The sequence below is a fragment of the Platichthys flesus genome, chromosome 20 (assembly GCF_949316205.1).
Source record: "Platichthys flesus chromosome 20, fPlaFle2.1, whole genome shotgun sequence".
NCBI lineage: Eukaryota > Metazoa > Chordata > Actinopteri > Pleuronectiformes > Pleuronectidae > Platichthys > Platichthys flesus.
This window is the reverse complement of record NC_084964.1, coordinates 13,901,463-13,918,453: the sequence shown is the minus strand read 5'-3', so window position 1 is coordinate 13,918,453 and position 16,991 is coordinate 13,901,463. Positions and strand designations below refer to the sequence as shown.

The following is a 16,991-nucleotide window of genomic DNA, read 5'->3' as shown; positions in this document are numbered from 1 at the left end:
TTTTCCTCGGGGTTTCTCTTTTTAGCTGTTGTTGTGCAAAGACTTGTGTTGCCTTCAGGTACTCTGTTTAAACTCGTAAATTTGAACGTCACTTGGGTTTTACCATCAGACTCTTTATCATATGAGATTAAATTCATGTCTCACTTCTATTAATATAATAGTTCATATTTAATAGATATCAACTACTTCCCACTGCTCCCACATGATATGACCATGCTTTCCATGTTTTAACCACCATGAATTAAGAGGATAAACCTCCTAAAGGTCCGTGAAGGCAGCGCCGCTGTTAGCATCAGCACAACATGGGGCAGCTAGGTGACAGCGTGCGGCTCACACGCGAAGCTTAACCCGCTGCAACCGGGACAAAATAACTCTGTCATTACTCGCGTTGCTGTTCGTGCAAGGGAATCATTCAAAATGGTGAAGGAACAGTTCAGAGAGACGGATGTGGCGAAGAAAATGTGAGTAAAACCATGTTAGCGTGCTAGCTCCCTGGTTAGCATCTGTCACTCTATCCTGGGGAATGTGGCAAAAGTTTCCCAGTGGGTCGATATTGAAGAGTTGTGGAGGATCATGCTGCTTTAATAACCTGCAAAATAACTCTAAATGGTGATAATCACACCCTGATCAACTTCTCATCACAGTTTACCTGTGTGCATGAGTCAAAGCAGGAATACCTTTCTATGCAGCAAGGTTTCATCAGACAGACCTGCTGATTTAGCAAGAAAGCAGTCTGTTGTTGTGATTTTTCAGATGTGAACATACTCAGTGATTACCTTTGTTTGTTTGTTTGTTTACAGAAGCCACATATGCTTTGGGATGAAATCAGCTGAGCAGATGCGTCAGCAGGCTCACATCCAGGTGGTCAGTAAAAACCTGTACAGCCAAGACACCAAACGCACTCCACTGCCCTATGGAGTGCTGGACCACCGCATGGTACGAGACACACACACACACACACACACACACACACACACACACACACACACACACACTACACATCCTCTCACACACTTGCACTCACTCTCTCAGGAGGACCTACAAACTCGTCAATGTCATCTTTATCTATATAGCACATTTAAAACAGCTTGCTTGACCAAATTGAAATGCACTGAAGTTCATCCAGAGCAGGGGCTGTATGTGAGAATGCCAATGTCAGTTTGTTCTGATGCTTTACTGAACGTCTCCTGTAAACCCCATGGAAAGATAAGTGGAAAATGTCAGAGTGAGCCCATGTGAGAATACTGCAAGAAAATGTCAATCATTTCTTCCAACTGGCCTTTGTCTAGTCCATAACTGTCTTATCTTACAAATGTGTATCTGTCTTTTTTTAAGTGTAAGGTTCTAAGTTATAATAATCAAACTATGCGTTTTCCCATTGCCTGCTGTGTTCCCTGCAGGGCACCAGTGAGAAAGACCGACCGTGTCTGACTTGTGGGAAGAATCTGGCAGATTGTTTGGGACATTATGGTTACCTGGACCTGGAGCTGCCATGTTTTCATGTGGGCTATTTCAAAGCCACCATAGGAATCTTACAGGCAAGTGTTTTTGATATAACACATGCTTAAAAAGTCACTTTTACACACACATATTCATAAGTATATTTAAAAAATCTGTTATTTGGGGACCCAGAACTTTGTTTTAGAAATTAGCATATGGTTTGTATGGAGATCAATTTAGTCATCAGGCTCACTGTTATCAAGGCACCTCTATCTTGAATGTAGCACTAGCAAGTGTAAAAAATATATTTTCCTCTAGATGTCACCAGAGTATCAAAATTGGAAGAGACTGAACTTTTTTGTGTGTGTCTGTGTGTCATCAGGCTCAATGTTTTCAATCTTCTAATTAAGTAAATATAAGTAAATATGTTTATAAATAAAAGTTAAAGTAAGTCTTACTTTGATCTTTTCCCCCATATTTGTTTTTCCTTTCTTTGCATTATTATATATATTATTTTCTGTTTTATCATCAAGAAGAACACCTGTCATCATTTGTCACATTTTAATAATTTAAGCATCTGTGTGCAACATTGATTCCGTTCCCTCCTTCTAATCTGATATTTTGTCACGTATCCAGATGATTTGCAAGACGTGTTCCAGCATAATGTTGACGAAAGAGGACAAACTGCTGTTCAATGATTTATTGAAACGGCCTAACCTGGCCTATCTCCAGAAACGAGGGCTGAAGAAGAAGATCTCTGATAAATGCCGCAAGAGGACGGTCTGTCTGAACTGTTCCGCTTTTAATGGTGAGAGAATACATTTTTCAGCTCAGATATCGACTCTTTGACACAAACTCTTTGTTGCAGCCGTCCTGATGTGATGAATAGAGAACCTCTAAAAGTTCTGTCTCTCTTTTAACTTGTAAGGTCCAGTGAAAAAGTGCGGCCTGCTTAAGATCATCCATGAGAAGTATAAAACAACCAAGAAGGTGGTGGATCAGTTCGTGTCAGATTTCCTGCAGTCTTTTGATATCGCCATTGAGCACAACAAAGTGATGGAGCCCCTGCTGACCAGAGCGCAGGTGAACTTCACACTCTTTCCTAGTGTGTTGGTGTCATTTAGTGTTACCAAGCTGTCGTATGGCAAAAAGAAGTAGACCTGCTTTTCAAAAGTCAAGATTTATCACAACCCTTTGTTTTGCCTCATTTTTCCATATCCCAGGAAAACCTGAACCCTCTAGTGGTGCTAAATCTTTTCAAGAGGATTCCTCAAGAAGACATTCCCCTGCTCCTGATGAATCCTGAATCAGGAAAACCCGCTGACCTCATTTTCACCCGCCTCCTGGTGCCTCCGCTGTGCATACGACCCTCTGTGGTCAGTGACCTGAAGTCGGGCACCAACGAGGACGACCTCACCATGAAGCTCACAGAGATAATCTTCCTCAACGACGTGATCAAAAAGGTTGGTATCTGTCGCTGACAATGGCAGCTTATGTGTTAAAGAAAGACTCTGGCTTCTAGTTTGAAGACAGCAAAGTTTGTGAAAGATTGATATAACCTAAAATACGGTGCAGTGCTCTGAGCCAGCTGACCTCAAGTCGCTGATATTATCAGCCACTAGCAAAGGAAAACATCCAAATATTTCAGATTCCAGCCGCCTCCGAAAAGAATAAATCACATTTACCCAGCACACTTTTCTTTATCTGTAGAGCCAGAGAGGAAATCTCTAAATAAAAACTTGCTATTTAAAGTACTTTTTTGTTTTTAGAGTTTGTCTGTTAATCAAATTTATCCCAAATTCCTCACAACAATAAGTCGCTTGTCTTAAATGCAGTGATCAGATCTTTTTTCATGCATACAGACCTTAATAACAGACTGTTTTTTATCATCCAGCATCGAATGACGGGGGCTAAGACTCAGATGATCATGGAGGACTGGGATTTCCTCCAGCTGCAGTGTGCCCTTTATATTAACAGCGAGCTCTCTGGTATCCCACTCAACATGGCCCCTAAGAAATGGACCAGAGGCTTCGTGCAGAGACTGAAGGGGAAGCAAGGTACATTGTATTTTAAATTATTTTACCAATACTGAAAGGTTTTTCAAACTTACTCCCTCATACACTGCATGAGAGATGAAGAGTGAGATATTTTTATGTTTGCATCTAAACTTTGCCATGTGAATGTTTACAGCCTTTTTGTGTTGAGACATTAATTGATTTCGCTGCCTAAGTTACATTTCGTTTAGTCATTTTGCAGATAGCGTGGATACATTTTCTACAACTGCACATTGACGGGTTTATTTACTGTAAAACTCAGGTCGATTCAGAGGAAACCTCTCAGGGAAACGAGTGGACTTCTCTGGTAGGACTGTAATTTCTCCTGATCCGAATCTGAGGATCGATGAAGTGGCTGTTCCGGTGCATGTGGCTAAAATCCTGACATATCCAGAGCGGGTAAGCCCTGTGTCATAGCTACAACAAATACATGAACTTATCACCTCCACGCCAGAGCATAGTTATCTTAATAATGCTCTATGTTACAGGTGAACAAGGCCAATCTGGAGCTATTGAGAAAACTTGTACGCAATGGTCCTGATGTTCACCCCGGAGCCAACTTCCTCCAGAACCGTCACACGCAGATGAAAAGGTGAGCCTGGCTGCTCCTGGGGATAAAACTTAAACCAGGTTTGAACTGATATGTGGTTCATAACTAAAGAGGAACCCCACCTGTCTGTCTGACAGGTTTTTGAAGTATGGAAACCGTGACAAGATCGCACAGGAGCTGAGGTTCGGTGATGTGGTAGAAAGACACTTAATGGATGGAGACATCGTCCTCTTCAATCGACAACCATCTTTACACAAGCTCAGTATCATGGCCCACATTGTAAGTTTAGGTTTTGACCTACTGCATAAACCAAAGTAGAATAGAGAAAAAGATTTGTGAGGTATTAATACATCTCAAGCACAAGTTTCCAAATTTAATTTTATTTGAGTTCGAAAGTCACAGTTCTTATCCCTTGAGCAGGAAAGGTGGACATTATAGATTTTTTGCTCTTCTCACATCACAGGCCACAGTCAAACCTCACAGGACGTTCAGGTTCAACGAGTGCGTCTGCACCCCCTACAACGCCGACTTTGACGGTGATGAGATGAACCTACATCTACCTCAGACCGAAGAGGCCAAAGCTGAGGCCCTGGTCCTGATGGGGGTAAACATCATCACTACACACTGACATGACTCATACAGCATGATTGCACCATTCAGTGTGGGCGTTCACCAATGAAAAGCCACCTTTTCATTGTTCCGGAGATACTGACTGCAGCTTGACACGAATAATTTTTCTTTTATTCCAGACAAAAGCTAATCTTGTTACTCCAAGAAACGGTGAACCTCTGATTGCTGCTATTCAGGACTTTCTGACAGGTCAGTGTCATAACATGTGGCCGTCAGTTGCAGTGCTCTTTTGTGTGATGTGAGGCGAGTGGTGTGTTTCATTGATGAAAGGGAAAAGTGTAATTACAGGACATCATTTTCATTTACCTGGACAGGCTTATATGACGTTAAATGTTGAGAAAGGTTTTCGTCATCAATATGTTTAAAGATACTTTCTTCCTCCAGGGGCGTACCTCTTGACCGTGAAGGACACTTTCTTTGACAGAGCCAAGACCTGTCAGATAGTGGCTTCGATCCTGGTGGGCAAAGATGAAAAGGTCAAAATCACTCTCCCCCACCCGGCCATAATGAAGGTATATACCCACTCTGGCAAGCCCCTACATAATCAAGCCCCCCCTCCCCCTTGCATAACTTCAAACATGTGACCTGCCACTTATACTGTGCATGTGTCCATCAGCCCATGGCTCTGTGGACAGGCAAGCAGATCTTCAGCCTCATTCTGAAGCCGAATAAGGAATGTCCAGTGAGGGCCAACCTGCGGACCAAGGGCAAACAGTACTGTGGCAAGGGAGAGGATCTCTGTCACAACGACTCGTGTGAGTGTCTCTGAAAATCTGTGAAGCCTAATGTTATTGTCTTGTGATCTTATACATAGCTGCCCTTTTTTTCATATAGTAGAAACCAGAGGAAAGCTGCAGAAACACAGTAAACACTCATTAAAAACATCGATAGTAATAACACGCTGTGCTGTGTGAGTTTTAATTGCAATTTGACTGGTTTTGAGCAGCTTACAACCCGGAGGCGGTAATTCTTGTTCATCCTGGTTGTGTTTCTAATATGTGATCGCATGCCATCAAAAACATTCCCTTGTCATCCTCCCAGTCGTGGTGATCCACAACAGTGAGCTGATGTGCGGCACTTTAGACAAGGGCACCTTGGGATCGGGCTCCAAGAAGAACATCTTCTACATCCTGCTGCGAGACTGGGGACAGGAGGAGGCTGCCAGCGCCATGTCCCGTCTGGCGAGACTCGCTCCAGTCTATCTCTGTAGGTTCTCTCTCTAGGGCAACAACTACTCTAATAATCTGTTACATGTCTCTATAAATGTATCACCGGTCAGTACCATCGGGTAGTAAAGTTGTAATTTTAAATCCTTGCTCATAAGTTAATACAGATCTATTGAATGTCCATTAAGTTATGTCCATCTAACTTCCTTCTTTCAGCCAACCGAGGCTTTTCTATTGGAATTGGTGATGTGACACCTGGCCAGGGTCTGCTGCAGGCCAAGCAGGACCTGCTAGACGATGGTTACAAGAAGTGTGATGAATACATTGAAGCTTTAAAGACGGGCAAGTTGCAGCAGCAGCCGGGCTGTTCAGCAGAGGAGACCCTGGAGGTGTGACTGCATATATTTTTATGGTGTTGTTATTTTACACGTGTCTGCTTGATCCTCAGTGCCAAGTTCACACAACACCAACCCTCTGTGCATTAACTCATTAATACACAAACTATAGGAATCCTTATCAAAAGCCAAAAGCATTACATTTTTCAATATTTCTGCTAATTGTAAAGGAAAAACCAGAGGATCCATTAGAACATTTTACCTATTAAAATAAATTGGCCTAAATATTTATAAAAGAAACACTGCATGAACTCTTCATATGTAAAATAAACACCAATTTTAACAGATGCCCAAGAAAGCTTCTGTTAAAAGATAAACTCTAATTCTGTGTGTCTAATGCTCTAATGTGAATGATTGGATCAATCATCCAGTGATTTTCAAATGGATTTAATAGAAACTTTTAATGGATCAAGTCTCTTTAGTGTGTTTCTTCTTTCATCCCTTAATTTCCGACGCTAATAAAAAAAAAAGTTAAAACTAATAAACAAATGAACATGCACCTCTCAGTCGTTCTAGGTTGAAACATTTGCAGAAACACAGCTGTTTGCCAAAGGCTCCAAACAGGTTGTTCGTCTGTTTGTGTCAGCAACATAGAGTCATTTATTTTATGTGTTTTTGCCAACAGGCTCTCATTCTGAGAGAGCTGTCCGTCATCAGAGACCGAGCTGGAAGTGCCTGCCTCAGGGAGCTGGACAAGAGCAACAGCCCTCTGGTCATGGCTCTGTGTGGCTCCAAAGGTAAGCTAGCAGCAAATGAAACTTGATTAGGAATACAATCCATATTGGATTCTGTATATTCCTGTTTTATAGAAGCAGAAGCAGTGGACGAACTTCAAAGAATCCAATCATGTCCTGTAGAGAGCTTTCAACCTGCAAAACCCAATGAAAATACTCTTACCAATACCACTTGATAAAATACATGCTTGTTTAAAAAAAAATGATATATAGATTTATTTCAGCTGAATCTTCCAGAGGTTCTCAGAGTCTCTCTTAATCAAAAATAGAAGCTTATTTTCATTCAAGATACTCTTGTACAGCCCCCTGTGTGTCTTCTATATACCAAACTGTACTGAGTTACAATCAAAGATGTAATTACCCATGACATCAGCAGGGTATTATTTTCCCCCTTGTGCAGCTGTAATCTGTATCTGAAAAACAAACTAGTCTCTGCTCGTGGAAATGTTTGCGTGTGCTCTGTTCATGTATTTTCATTATTGTTTCGTCTTACCTTCTGTTCCCCGCGTGTATGCACAGGATCCTTCATTAATATCTCCCAGATGATTGCCTGTGTGGGACAGCAGGCCATAAGTGGCTCTCGAGTACCTGACGGTTTTGAGAATCGCTCCTTGCCTCATTTTGAAAAGCACTCGAAGGTAAAATTCTGATTATTAATAATATCTGATGCTGATGCCTCTGAAAGGATGCATTCATGCTGGTTTGGTTTATTGTGATCTACAATGGGACGGTTGAGCCCTTGCAAATGGGAAAAACTCAATCAATGGAACAACAATATTGCGATGAGACATTGCATTGTCATTATTTTCTTTACAGCTGCCTGCTGCCAAAGGCTTTGTGGCCGACAGCTTCTACTCCGGCCTGACGCCCACAGAGTTCTTTTTCCACACCATGGCTGGTCGAGAGGGTCTGGTGGACACTGCTGTGAAAACTGCAGAGACCGGATACATGCAGGTAAAACTCTTCACTGCTGTCGGCCTAACGATGTTACTGAATCAAAGTGGGTGTGTACGAACATTATACAGTTTGTTTGCAAAAACTACTGAACCGATTTCCATTGAACTGGAAGTAAGCATGCGATATACATCAGGGAAGAACCTTGATAGAATTTAAGGAAACTGCCTGGCCTTTGCTGAGGTATGAGCTCTTCTGGTTTAAGTAAGAAAGTGTTTCTTTTTTTCCCAGTCCAGTCTGTGTTCGATCATATATACCTCATTAACATCACAAAATCAACATCATTAAATCTCCCTATCCCTATATCAATACAATACACCAGTCAGCAGTCCCCAACTCACAGACTTTCAATTTGAAATCATAAAACAGTGAAAAGCAAATCCTGACATCTGACCGTATAAATGTCTTCAGTGAATTAGATTAGATTCAGATTTAATCATTTTGGCACTTGATGGTAATTTCTGAATGTAAATCTGTACAAGTGTGAACGCTGGAACATTCAGGAGTGTGTCAGACTTTCATCATAGATGTACTTTCCTCCAGTTCTCTCTTATTTGTTTGTGTTCCTTGGTGTGTCTGAACAGAGGCGACTGGTGAAGTCCCTGGAGGATTTGTGCTCGCAGTACGACCTGACGGTGCGCAGCTCCACCGGCGACGTCATCCAGTTCATTTATGGGGGTGACGGCCTGGACCCCGCTGCCATGGAGGGAAAGGATGAGCCGCTGGAGTTCAAGAGAGTCCTGGACAACATCCGGGTGAGTTAAACAGAAGAGAATTAATGACCCGGCGTTGTTCTCTCCAGGTTCTCTTTTTCATCCTGAGTAACCCTCACACACACACACACACACACACTTACACATAGCAAAACTTACATGACCTCAACACGACCCCTCTTCTTACTGCGATCACATTTCACCTCATTACGTTTTTGTTTTGTTTGCCCCCACTGTGTCTCTCTCTCAACTTTCATGGACTTTGAAAGTGCACCACTCACTACTTAGTGTTTGGTTTGCTTTTGTTTAGTCTGTTGTCTTATCAGTAAAAGTGGCTAGACACTCATAGGCTCAACTCTGTGAGAGAATTAGTCTCAAGAGGTAGAAGCCATCTTGCCTTCATTTATGCAGACTGGGGTGTTCTGCTCTAGTTCAATAAAGCTTAAGAAATCAATCCTTCCAGCTGGTGGTTATGATTGAAGAAGAGAAAGAACTATTAGCTTTAGGTCGAAGTGGCTTTGGGGGAAGGTAATCATCATGAAGGGATAGGCGGTGGACTAGTGGCAGAAACTTGGACTATGGGCAGAAAAGGTCTCTGGTTCGACTCCACGGAGTAAAAACAAAAGACGAACCTGGATTGATCTGTCCAAAAATCCAAGAGGATTCTCCCTACCCTGTCTAGTGCCCCTGAGCAAGGCACCTCACTCCCTCAACATCTGCTCCCCGGGCGCTGTACATGGCTGCCCACTGCTCTGTGTGTCCTGCACCAGATGGGTCAAAAGCAGAGGATACATTTTCTAACACTGCATTAGGGTGTCTCTGCATGTTTGTGCATGTGCTTGGGACAAATAAATGCATCTTAATCTTAATCTTAATGAAGATGAGCATTGTTCTACATGATATTGTACCAGGCAGCACGAGTGAACACAGCAGAGGGAGATGTCTTTAATATGCACACAATAAGACCATCTGTGTTTGTGTGCGTTGTATATGACTATTTCTAAAATAACAGTGACTTCAGAGCAGGTTACTGTTGATTAGTTGAGCAGTCGCTTCCCACTGCCTCAACATAGCATCGCTCCAGACAGTCGCTTTGATGTGCGCCGGTACATTTGCTATTTAAACAGTGTGGGCGATGTTTGCAGAAAATAACACCTGCTCCGGGCTGAAAGGAGCAGAGATGTGCTGCACATTTTTCATAGTAAAAGGGAAGATGATAGTCATATTATCTACAATGCAGGATAATTTGGTTTGGCATGGTGCGGCCTGAACATTACCTCAGCATGGTTATTTTTCTTCTAAAAATAATAATCAATATAATAACACCTTTTTTTGTACATTCTTCTTGGTTATATCATGGTCACAACTGTAAGAATATGAACACAGGGACTAAGATTAGATCTCGACTCCAGCTTTTTGTGTGATTTCTTCTCATTAAATGGTTTTTAGTCGCCTGTCCTCAGTGTGAAGTGTCACCTGTGTTTACTAAGTGTGCTAATTGAAGATTGATCCCAGTAATGTGGAGCTCTGCAGGAAAACCCTCTGCTGCATGGTAATTATTTCTTTGGCTTTTATATTCATGTGGCGCATTTCATGTCATAATGTATAGTGCGTAACAGACTGCATTCAGGATTAATAAATATATTTGTTGAAGTAAAACAAGAGAAAAAAAACAATATAATAAATATAATGCTTCTGGTCTCTCTGTCCTCCGTCTGCTTGTATCAGACAGGAAAAGCACCGGCCCCCTCAAGAGTGATACGATCTAGGGAAAAAAACGGTTCTGTTCCAGTTACTAGTTCACATCATTCCAGATGCTGTGACACTCATCCATCAGGAGCTGTTGACCCGTGACTGAGTGCTTCTGCTTTGTTAGGTTTCCCATTATCACCCTTTGATCTCGTCTGCCCCCCCCCCCCTCCCCCCCCAGGCGGTCTACCCGTGCCCAGATGAGCCGGCGCTCAGTCAAAACGAGCTGGTCCTCACAGCAGACTTGGTCATGAAGAGGGCGGACTTCTTGTGCTGCAGAGACAGCTTCCTCGAGGTAACCTCATCACAGCACAGTGCCACTAATGAGTCGTATTTGATCCTTTATCTGAATAATGAAGAGAAAGCAGCTTCTAAATATTGTTCCTTTTGTTTCCATTGTGGAGGTGCAGGTTTAAAAATGTCTTATAAGGCCTTAGGGCTTCAAAATTATTTATACTATTATACTATTTCCAAGGTGATAATGTTCAAAGATAGACCTTTTGTGTGTTGAAGCGACAGTTTTTGAGAGATCCCTCTTAAATACAGAAAAGAATCTTACAATCCAAATTCCAGAAACATCCCCTCTGCAACAAAGGCAACAACAAAGCTCGTGTGCACAAAGCAAAAATAAACCATCAATTATAAGAAAAATGTAGTTTTCAAGGATAAGCCTGAGATTGTGTGTTGTTTTTTTTGTTTTCAGCAAGTCCCAGGAATAACTGAATACCCACAGAGTTAATTATGCCTTCTATTGGGCCGATTTAATACGTACGTTTTAATTAACGGCTCACAAATGTAGTTCTTTAAAGCGTATAAAAGCATATTTTTTAGCCATTTTTTCTTTTTCTATCTTCTCATGTGGAATATCATGGTTGTGTCACATGGCTACTTCATAATCTACAAGAAAACACGATTTAAATGATATCCTTTGACTCAGTGTTTTTCTCGTCTTCGAGGATAAAGTAATTAAGCAGACGGTTGTCTTGCATGCAATTATTCGAGCACAAATACAGTCGTTATATAATCAGTTAATTGATGTGCTGCTAGTAACACAACCCTTCCCTCCCCTTGTTGCGAAGGCGTTAACTGACACCGGCTCAGGGAAGATCCTGGAGGTAGAGTGACTGAGCATGCTGGGTTGTGCTTTAACCAGATTGAGAATGGTGTGTCAGCGAGAATTTGATAATCCCGTTGTTGGGTCTTTAATAACAAATGTCTTCGCCCGTGTGCTGAGATTCACACTCTGACATCTTCCCCACTCATGTTATTTGATCAAGATGTCGCTCAGTGGGTTTTATGTGAGGTCGCATTGTGCACATCTCACCTGCTCTACTGTGGATTCCTAACAAATGCATGACAGTGCATCGTGGTCAAGCAGCCAACAGCTCGGTCACGTCACAGTGTTTTGTTCTAAAACGTTTCTTTAAAGAGCCCTTGGACGAGACCTCTGAGAATTATTCTGTCCCCTCAACTGTAGGAGATAAAGAAATTTACCAAGAGCATCTCAGAAAGGATCAAGAAGACCCGGGACAAGTACGGCATCAACGACAACGGCACCAGCGAGGTAGACACCAGCGGTTCAAGTGCCATGGATCTTATCTTAAGCACAACTATATCTCAATCTGATCCTATCTCTGCTTTTTCTCTCAGCCAAAAGTTCTGTATCAGCTGGACCGCATCACCCCGACTCAGCTGGAGAAGTTCCTAGAAACCTGCAGAGACAAATACATGAGGTACTTTTTAAAAGAGAGAAATTGACGATTGACGAGCCCCGAATGTCTCGCAGGACGTCCCTCAGAGACCGCGTCTTACCGTGTCCTTCCTCGCACAGAGCTCAGATGGAGCCGGGCTCAGCCGTCGGCGCCCTGTGTGCCCAGAGCATCGGAGAGCCGGGTACTCAGATGACCCTGAAAACCTTCCACTTTGCTGGCGTGGCGTCCATGAACATCACTCTGGGGGTGCCTCGCATCAAAGAGATCATCAATGCCTCCAAGAACATCAGGTGTGCTTATATAACCAGTGTTAATGCCGATTGCCTTCCCACTATTGTTTTCCTGATTCCATGTAAATCTAACATGCTCGGCTGCTGGAAGTAAACACCCGCCACAGTAATTGTAGAGAATTGAAAATGAATGCGTCCCTGATTGGTTTTGAATAAGCGCCTGCATCTCCTTTCCTCTCCTCTCAGCACTCCTATAATCACGGCTCATTTGGATGTGGAAGATGACGCTGACTTTGGCCGGCTGGTGAAGGGGAGGATTGAGAAGACTCTCCTGGGAGAGGTATTCACACCTCTATCCTATGTGCTGTAGAAGCCAGTATGTCAGTGCCTTGAAAAAGAAGCACTCGAGGACGCCAGTGGTTTCAAATTAGACTTTTTGTACGATTTTGCATGAGTTGAAGTTCAGACTTTTCATAAAGCCGGAGTCTCTCATGACCTTCTCCAGATCTCTGAGTACATCGAAGAGGTCTTTCTACCTGATGACTGTTTCATCCTGGTGAAGTTGTCCCTGGAGAGGATAAGGCTGCTGCGACTGGAGGTATCACAACTCACTCACTTTCTCTTTTACTAACACAATGTGTGCTATTCTCACCTAGACTCATTCATCTATTTTAATTATTCTGGTCTGTTACAGTTTTAGTTTGTGGTTTTCATCAACACTTTGGAATAATCTTGGTAGCATTTTATTTACCAAAGAATTGCTTGACATTTGTGGCTTTTTGTTACTGAACCTTGTGCGTACCATGTTATTGTTATAAATGGGAACAAAGGCCAGAACTAAGAAAATAAGTTGAAAAAACTGCAGTAATCCTATTAAACAACAATATCTTACTCTTATAACTGGGACTAGGACGTTATGTTTCTTGGAAACTTAAACGTAATCACTCCGGAGTAACATATGTACTTTGTCTGACTTTATGACTCATCTCATGTTACTGTAAAGTATCAGGTCGCAGATAATCTCTTTAGCCTGATTAAGTCAAACAAGATATACTGAGGCCAAAGCTCAAGAGACGTGTTTCCTGCTTTGGTCTTGTTATACTCGCTCTCAGTCAGGTCACTTACTGCCGATTTTGAAGTTTGGGCAAATGAATATGAAGCTGCTGGTTAGCTTAGCTTGACACCTACCAGAAACAAGGGAATTCCTTACCTGGCTCAATTCTAAGATTTAAAATCTCCTTTTGAATAAAAAAGAATATGTTGTGTGTTTGATCTTTACAAATACCATAGAAAACAGTGTGTTGTGTGTGTGTGTATTTATTTTCTGGTCGAGAAAGCAAATCAGCTAATTTTCTAATAAGCAAATACACTTCTATCTAGAACGACAAAGTTTTCCTTTAAGGCAACTGAGAAAAAATTCTTGGAAATGAATTATCCTTCAACTGAAACAAGTCTCACTCACCTGTGGGATTCAAAGACATTTCCTGCTGAGATTGGGGGGAAAACACACATTTGGACTTTGACTTGATTATTTTCCCGCGTCCTGGATTTCGGAGTTGAAATAACCTGCCACTGCAGAAGCCCTGAAGTCTGCGCTAGATGTCGGGCAGCGGATAACAATGGTCTGTGTTTTTTTTCAGGTAAACGCAGAAACGGTGCGTTACTCTATCTGCATGTCGAAGCTGCGGGTGAAACCAGGAGACATTGCCGTGCACGGCGAGGCGGTGGTGTGTGTGTCCCCACGAGAGAACAGCAAAAGCTCCATGTACTACGTGCTGCAGACACTAAAAGACGATCTCCCTAAGGTGAGAGTCTGGAACGTGGAATACTAAACCAGTATTTTGCCCAAACGCACAATTAAATGGATAAAATAGACGACTGACATTGGATTATATTTCTTTAAGTTGTTTATATGTCCTGCATTGTCTAATTTACACCCACATAATAAGTCAAAAGGGCTTCTAGAATAGGAGACTGTAAATAAGCCACATTTTATTAAGTCAGTCTCAGCTTTGTGCTTATTCTAAAGCATCTGGATTTTTAACTGATGGCTGGACAATGTGTCTGGCTACTAAGTGCTCCAAGCTCTGAGCTCTATGTCACACTAATGGTAGTTAATTTGCTCATAAAGCAACTTTCAGAACAGCCGTAGCAGGGTTCTTCAAATGGGACAAATCAAAAAACATTACTGCCTCGTGAAAAGTGGCTCAACCTTCATGCAGCGCTAACAGCTCTGTTGCTCTCAGCTGCTGGCACAGCCTCATCCCCCAACAATCATAGAAGGAGAAGGTTTGACACATATTTGCTGCCTAAGAGGAAATACACCTCCTGGTGCGAACCTGGTAACTCAGTTTATTTCCGTGCAATCTTGTAGCACTTAGACTGGGTTCGAATGTTTTTCACCCGAACAGGAAATGAAAAGCTTTCACTGCTCTGCTTCCCGACAAAGTGCCGATGCCAGTGCGATTTACCTGTTGTAGATAAAAGCGGTTGTTTTATCTTCATCTTCATCAGCCCTCATCTTTATCTTCGGTTGACTCTGTTCTCACTTGGAAGGTGGTGGTTCAAGGGATACCAGAGGTCAGCCGAGCCGTCATCCACATCGACGAGCAGAGCGGCAAGAACCAGTACAAGCTGCTGGTGGAGGGGGACAACCTGAGAGCTGTCATGGCGACGCATGGTGTGAAGGGCAGCAGGACCACTTCAAACAACACATACGAGGTATCAGGCCAAGGAGTCTGAACGCCGGTGGTGCCGTGGCCTGGATTAGGTCCCTGGCCTACAGCAGATTGATTGTGTTCTGCAGGATGCATGAATGACCCCGCCACCTGAACCAATGAGGAGGATGGTTTGGTTTCAGGCCAGTGCTGTTTGTTTGTATCTCATACATGCTTTTTCCTTTTTTTTTTTACTAGGTTGAGAAGACCTTGGGTATTGAAGCTGCGAGATCCACAATCATCAATGAGATTCAGTACACAATGACGAACCATGGAATGAGCATTGACCGGCGTCACGTCATGCTCCTCGCTGATCTCATGTCCTATAAGGTGTGTGTGTCTGTTTGTGCGTGTCTGTGTGTATATATTTAGTGTAGTGCTTTACCTGACACTGTCTTCTCTCCATAAAGGGGGAGATTCTGGGTATCACCAGGTTCGGTTTAGCCAAAATGAAGGAGAGTGTGCTCATGTTGGCCTCCTTCGAGAAAACAGCCGATCATCTCTTCGACGCCGCCTACTACGGACAGAAAGACTCAGTTTGTGGTAAACTCGCGCTTCCTCTTTCTAATGAGATTGACCAATCTACTCTGCCTCTTAATTGGGTCTCAACACTTCCTGTCCTCCTGTTTCAGGTGTGTCCGAGTGCATCATCATGGGCATTCCCATGAACATCGGAACCGGATTGTTTAAACTCCTGCACAAAGCCGACAAAGACCTGTCTCCAGCGAAAAGGCCTCTCCTGTTTGACAGTGCAGACTTTCATGTGCCTCTCATCACATAGCATCGAGGAAACACCAGCGATATTGGAAGTGTTCTTTTTTGTTTTCAGAGCCTGTCGATGGTTTGTTGTAAGATTATCTCCGCCGAATTCAGAAGTGCCTGCCAAATTGTCAGACAGCATCCGAGGAATCGACAGAAAATAGGGTTGTGTCTTCTTCTTTTTTGCGTGATGTTTTTGTTGCTGCCACAGTTTCAGTTTAAATCTGGTCAAAGGAGCAATTCAGAATCTTAGAATGCTTTGTCCTCGCTGCTTTTCTGCTTTGTTTACTCGTTCAAACTGTCTTCTCTGTTATAAAGATGTTACTTGATCTCAATGTCGGAGCATTGAACAGACATTCAAGGCATTGAATACTGCGTTGAAGGCTGAGTTTAATGCGTAATTACATAACTCAGTTATACGTGCAGCAGGCTCGAGACAGATTCTCTCTTCTCACAAAGCAGACCGGATCTCCTCTGGTGTGGCATTTGGATTTCAACTCTTGTCAGCACTGTAGCCTTGGTTTATTCACTCTGCCAATCCACGTCAGGAATCTTTTTCCGTTTGTTTTCATATAAGATGAACCAAAAGGTGAACTTGTCTGTCGGAAGCTTATTCATATTATAATGTATATAATGTAATAAATTAATGACCAAGAAAGTCATGGCCGACTGTTTTGTATTCTTCTGTTCATAAAGTGATTGAATAGTCAAAGGCCACAACAGTTTTTTGTGGCATCAAGTCTTAAGCCTCTGTGACAGCCACAGCTGTAGTCAAAGGCTTTATGCTTTTCAAATGTCAGTCCCATTCTTGGGCAGCCGTGAGTGAACCTCTCTAAATGTGCTACAAGGGTTCACTTGACTCACCAAATGCTGGGACATCGCACGCCATGTTTTTCACCTCAAGAACTCAAGATTGGCACAATATGGAACATTTGTCCATGGAGGCCAGACAAATCTCTTCGCTGCCGATATAACTGCTGTCAATCACGTAAGATGAAGTTAGAACCTGTAAAAGCCACTTTTCAAGCCTTCAGGGCCTTTTAGGTTGAGCACTCCTCGTACGAAACACGTAGCACTTTCTATTTCCTATGTTTCAGTAACTTACAGTGAGATACCAAAGCTCTTTACCTCCTGAGTAACTGGAATTGTGCATTGTCAGTTTTGCAGGTATGCACTTTGTCATCTTAC

At 42.6% G+C, this 16,991-nt stretch overlaps 1 protein-coding gene across 1 annotated transcript; it reads left to right on the top strand.

Annotated features, from left to right (window-relative positions):
• The first annotated feature begins 293 nt into the window (after positions 1-293).
• On the top strand, positions 294-16,465 carry polr3a (polymerase (RNA) III (DNA directed) polypeptide A). The gene is made up of 31 exons (XM_062414373.1): positions 294-461; positions 801-936; positions 1,401-1,538; positions 2,077-2,248; positions 2,369-2,523; positions 2,664-2,903; positions 3,335-3,497; positions 3,757-3,893; positions 3,983-4,086; positions 4,182-4,323; positions 4,508-4,648; positions 4,794-4,863; positions 5,059-5,186; positions 5,291-5,429; positions 5,716-5,880; positions 6,057-6,229; positions 6,861-6,972; positions 7,489-7,607; positions 7,786-7,923; positions 8,508-8,678; positions 10,567-10,680; positions 11,863-11,949; positions 12,036-12,118; positions 12,217-12,387; positions 12,574-12,667; positions 12,833-12,925; positions 13,968-14,132; positions 14,884-15,048; positions 15,243-15,374; positions 15,455-15,587; positions 15,677-16,465. The coding sequence occupies exons 1-31, from the start codon at positions 418-420 to the stop codon at positions 15,823-15,825; spliced, it is 4,173 nt and encodes a 1,390-aa protein (XP_062270357.1). The 5' UTR covers positions 294-417; the 3' UTR covers positions 15,826-16,465.
• Positions 16,466-16,991: the final 526 nt, after the last annotated feature.

Coding starts and splice junctions, on each gene's coding strand:
- polr3a (XM_062414373.1), top strand. CDS start 418: ATGGTGAAGGAACAGTTCAGAGAGACGGATGTGGCGAAGAAAAT. Junction 4,649..4,793: donor AGGCCCTGGTCCTGATGGGG/GTAAACATCATC, acceptor CTTTTATTCCAG/ACAAAAGCTAATCTTGTTAC. Junction 7,608..7,785: donor ATTTTGAAAAGCACTCGAAG/GTAAAATTCTGA, acceptor TTTTCTTTACAG/CTGCCTGCTGCCAAAGGCTT.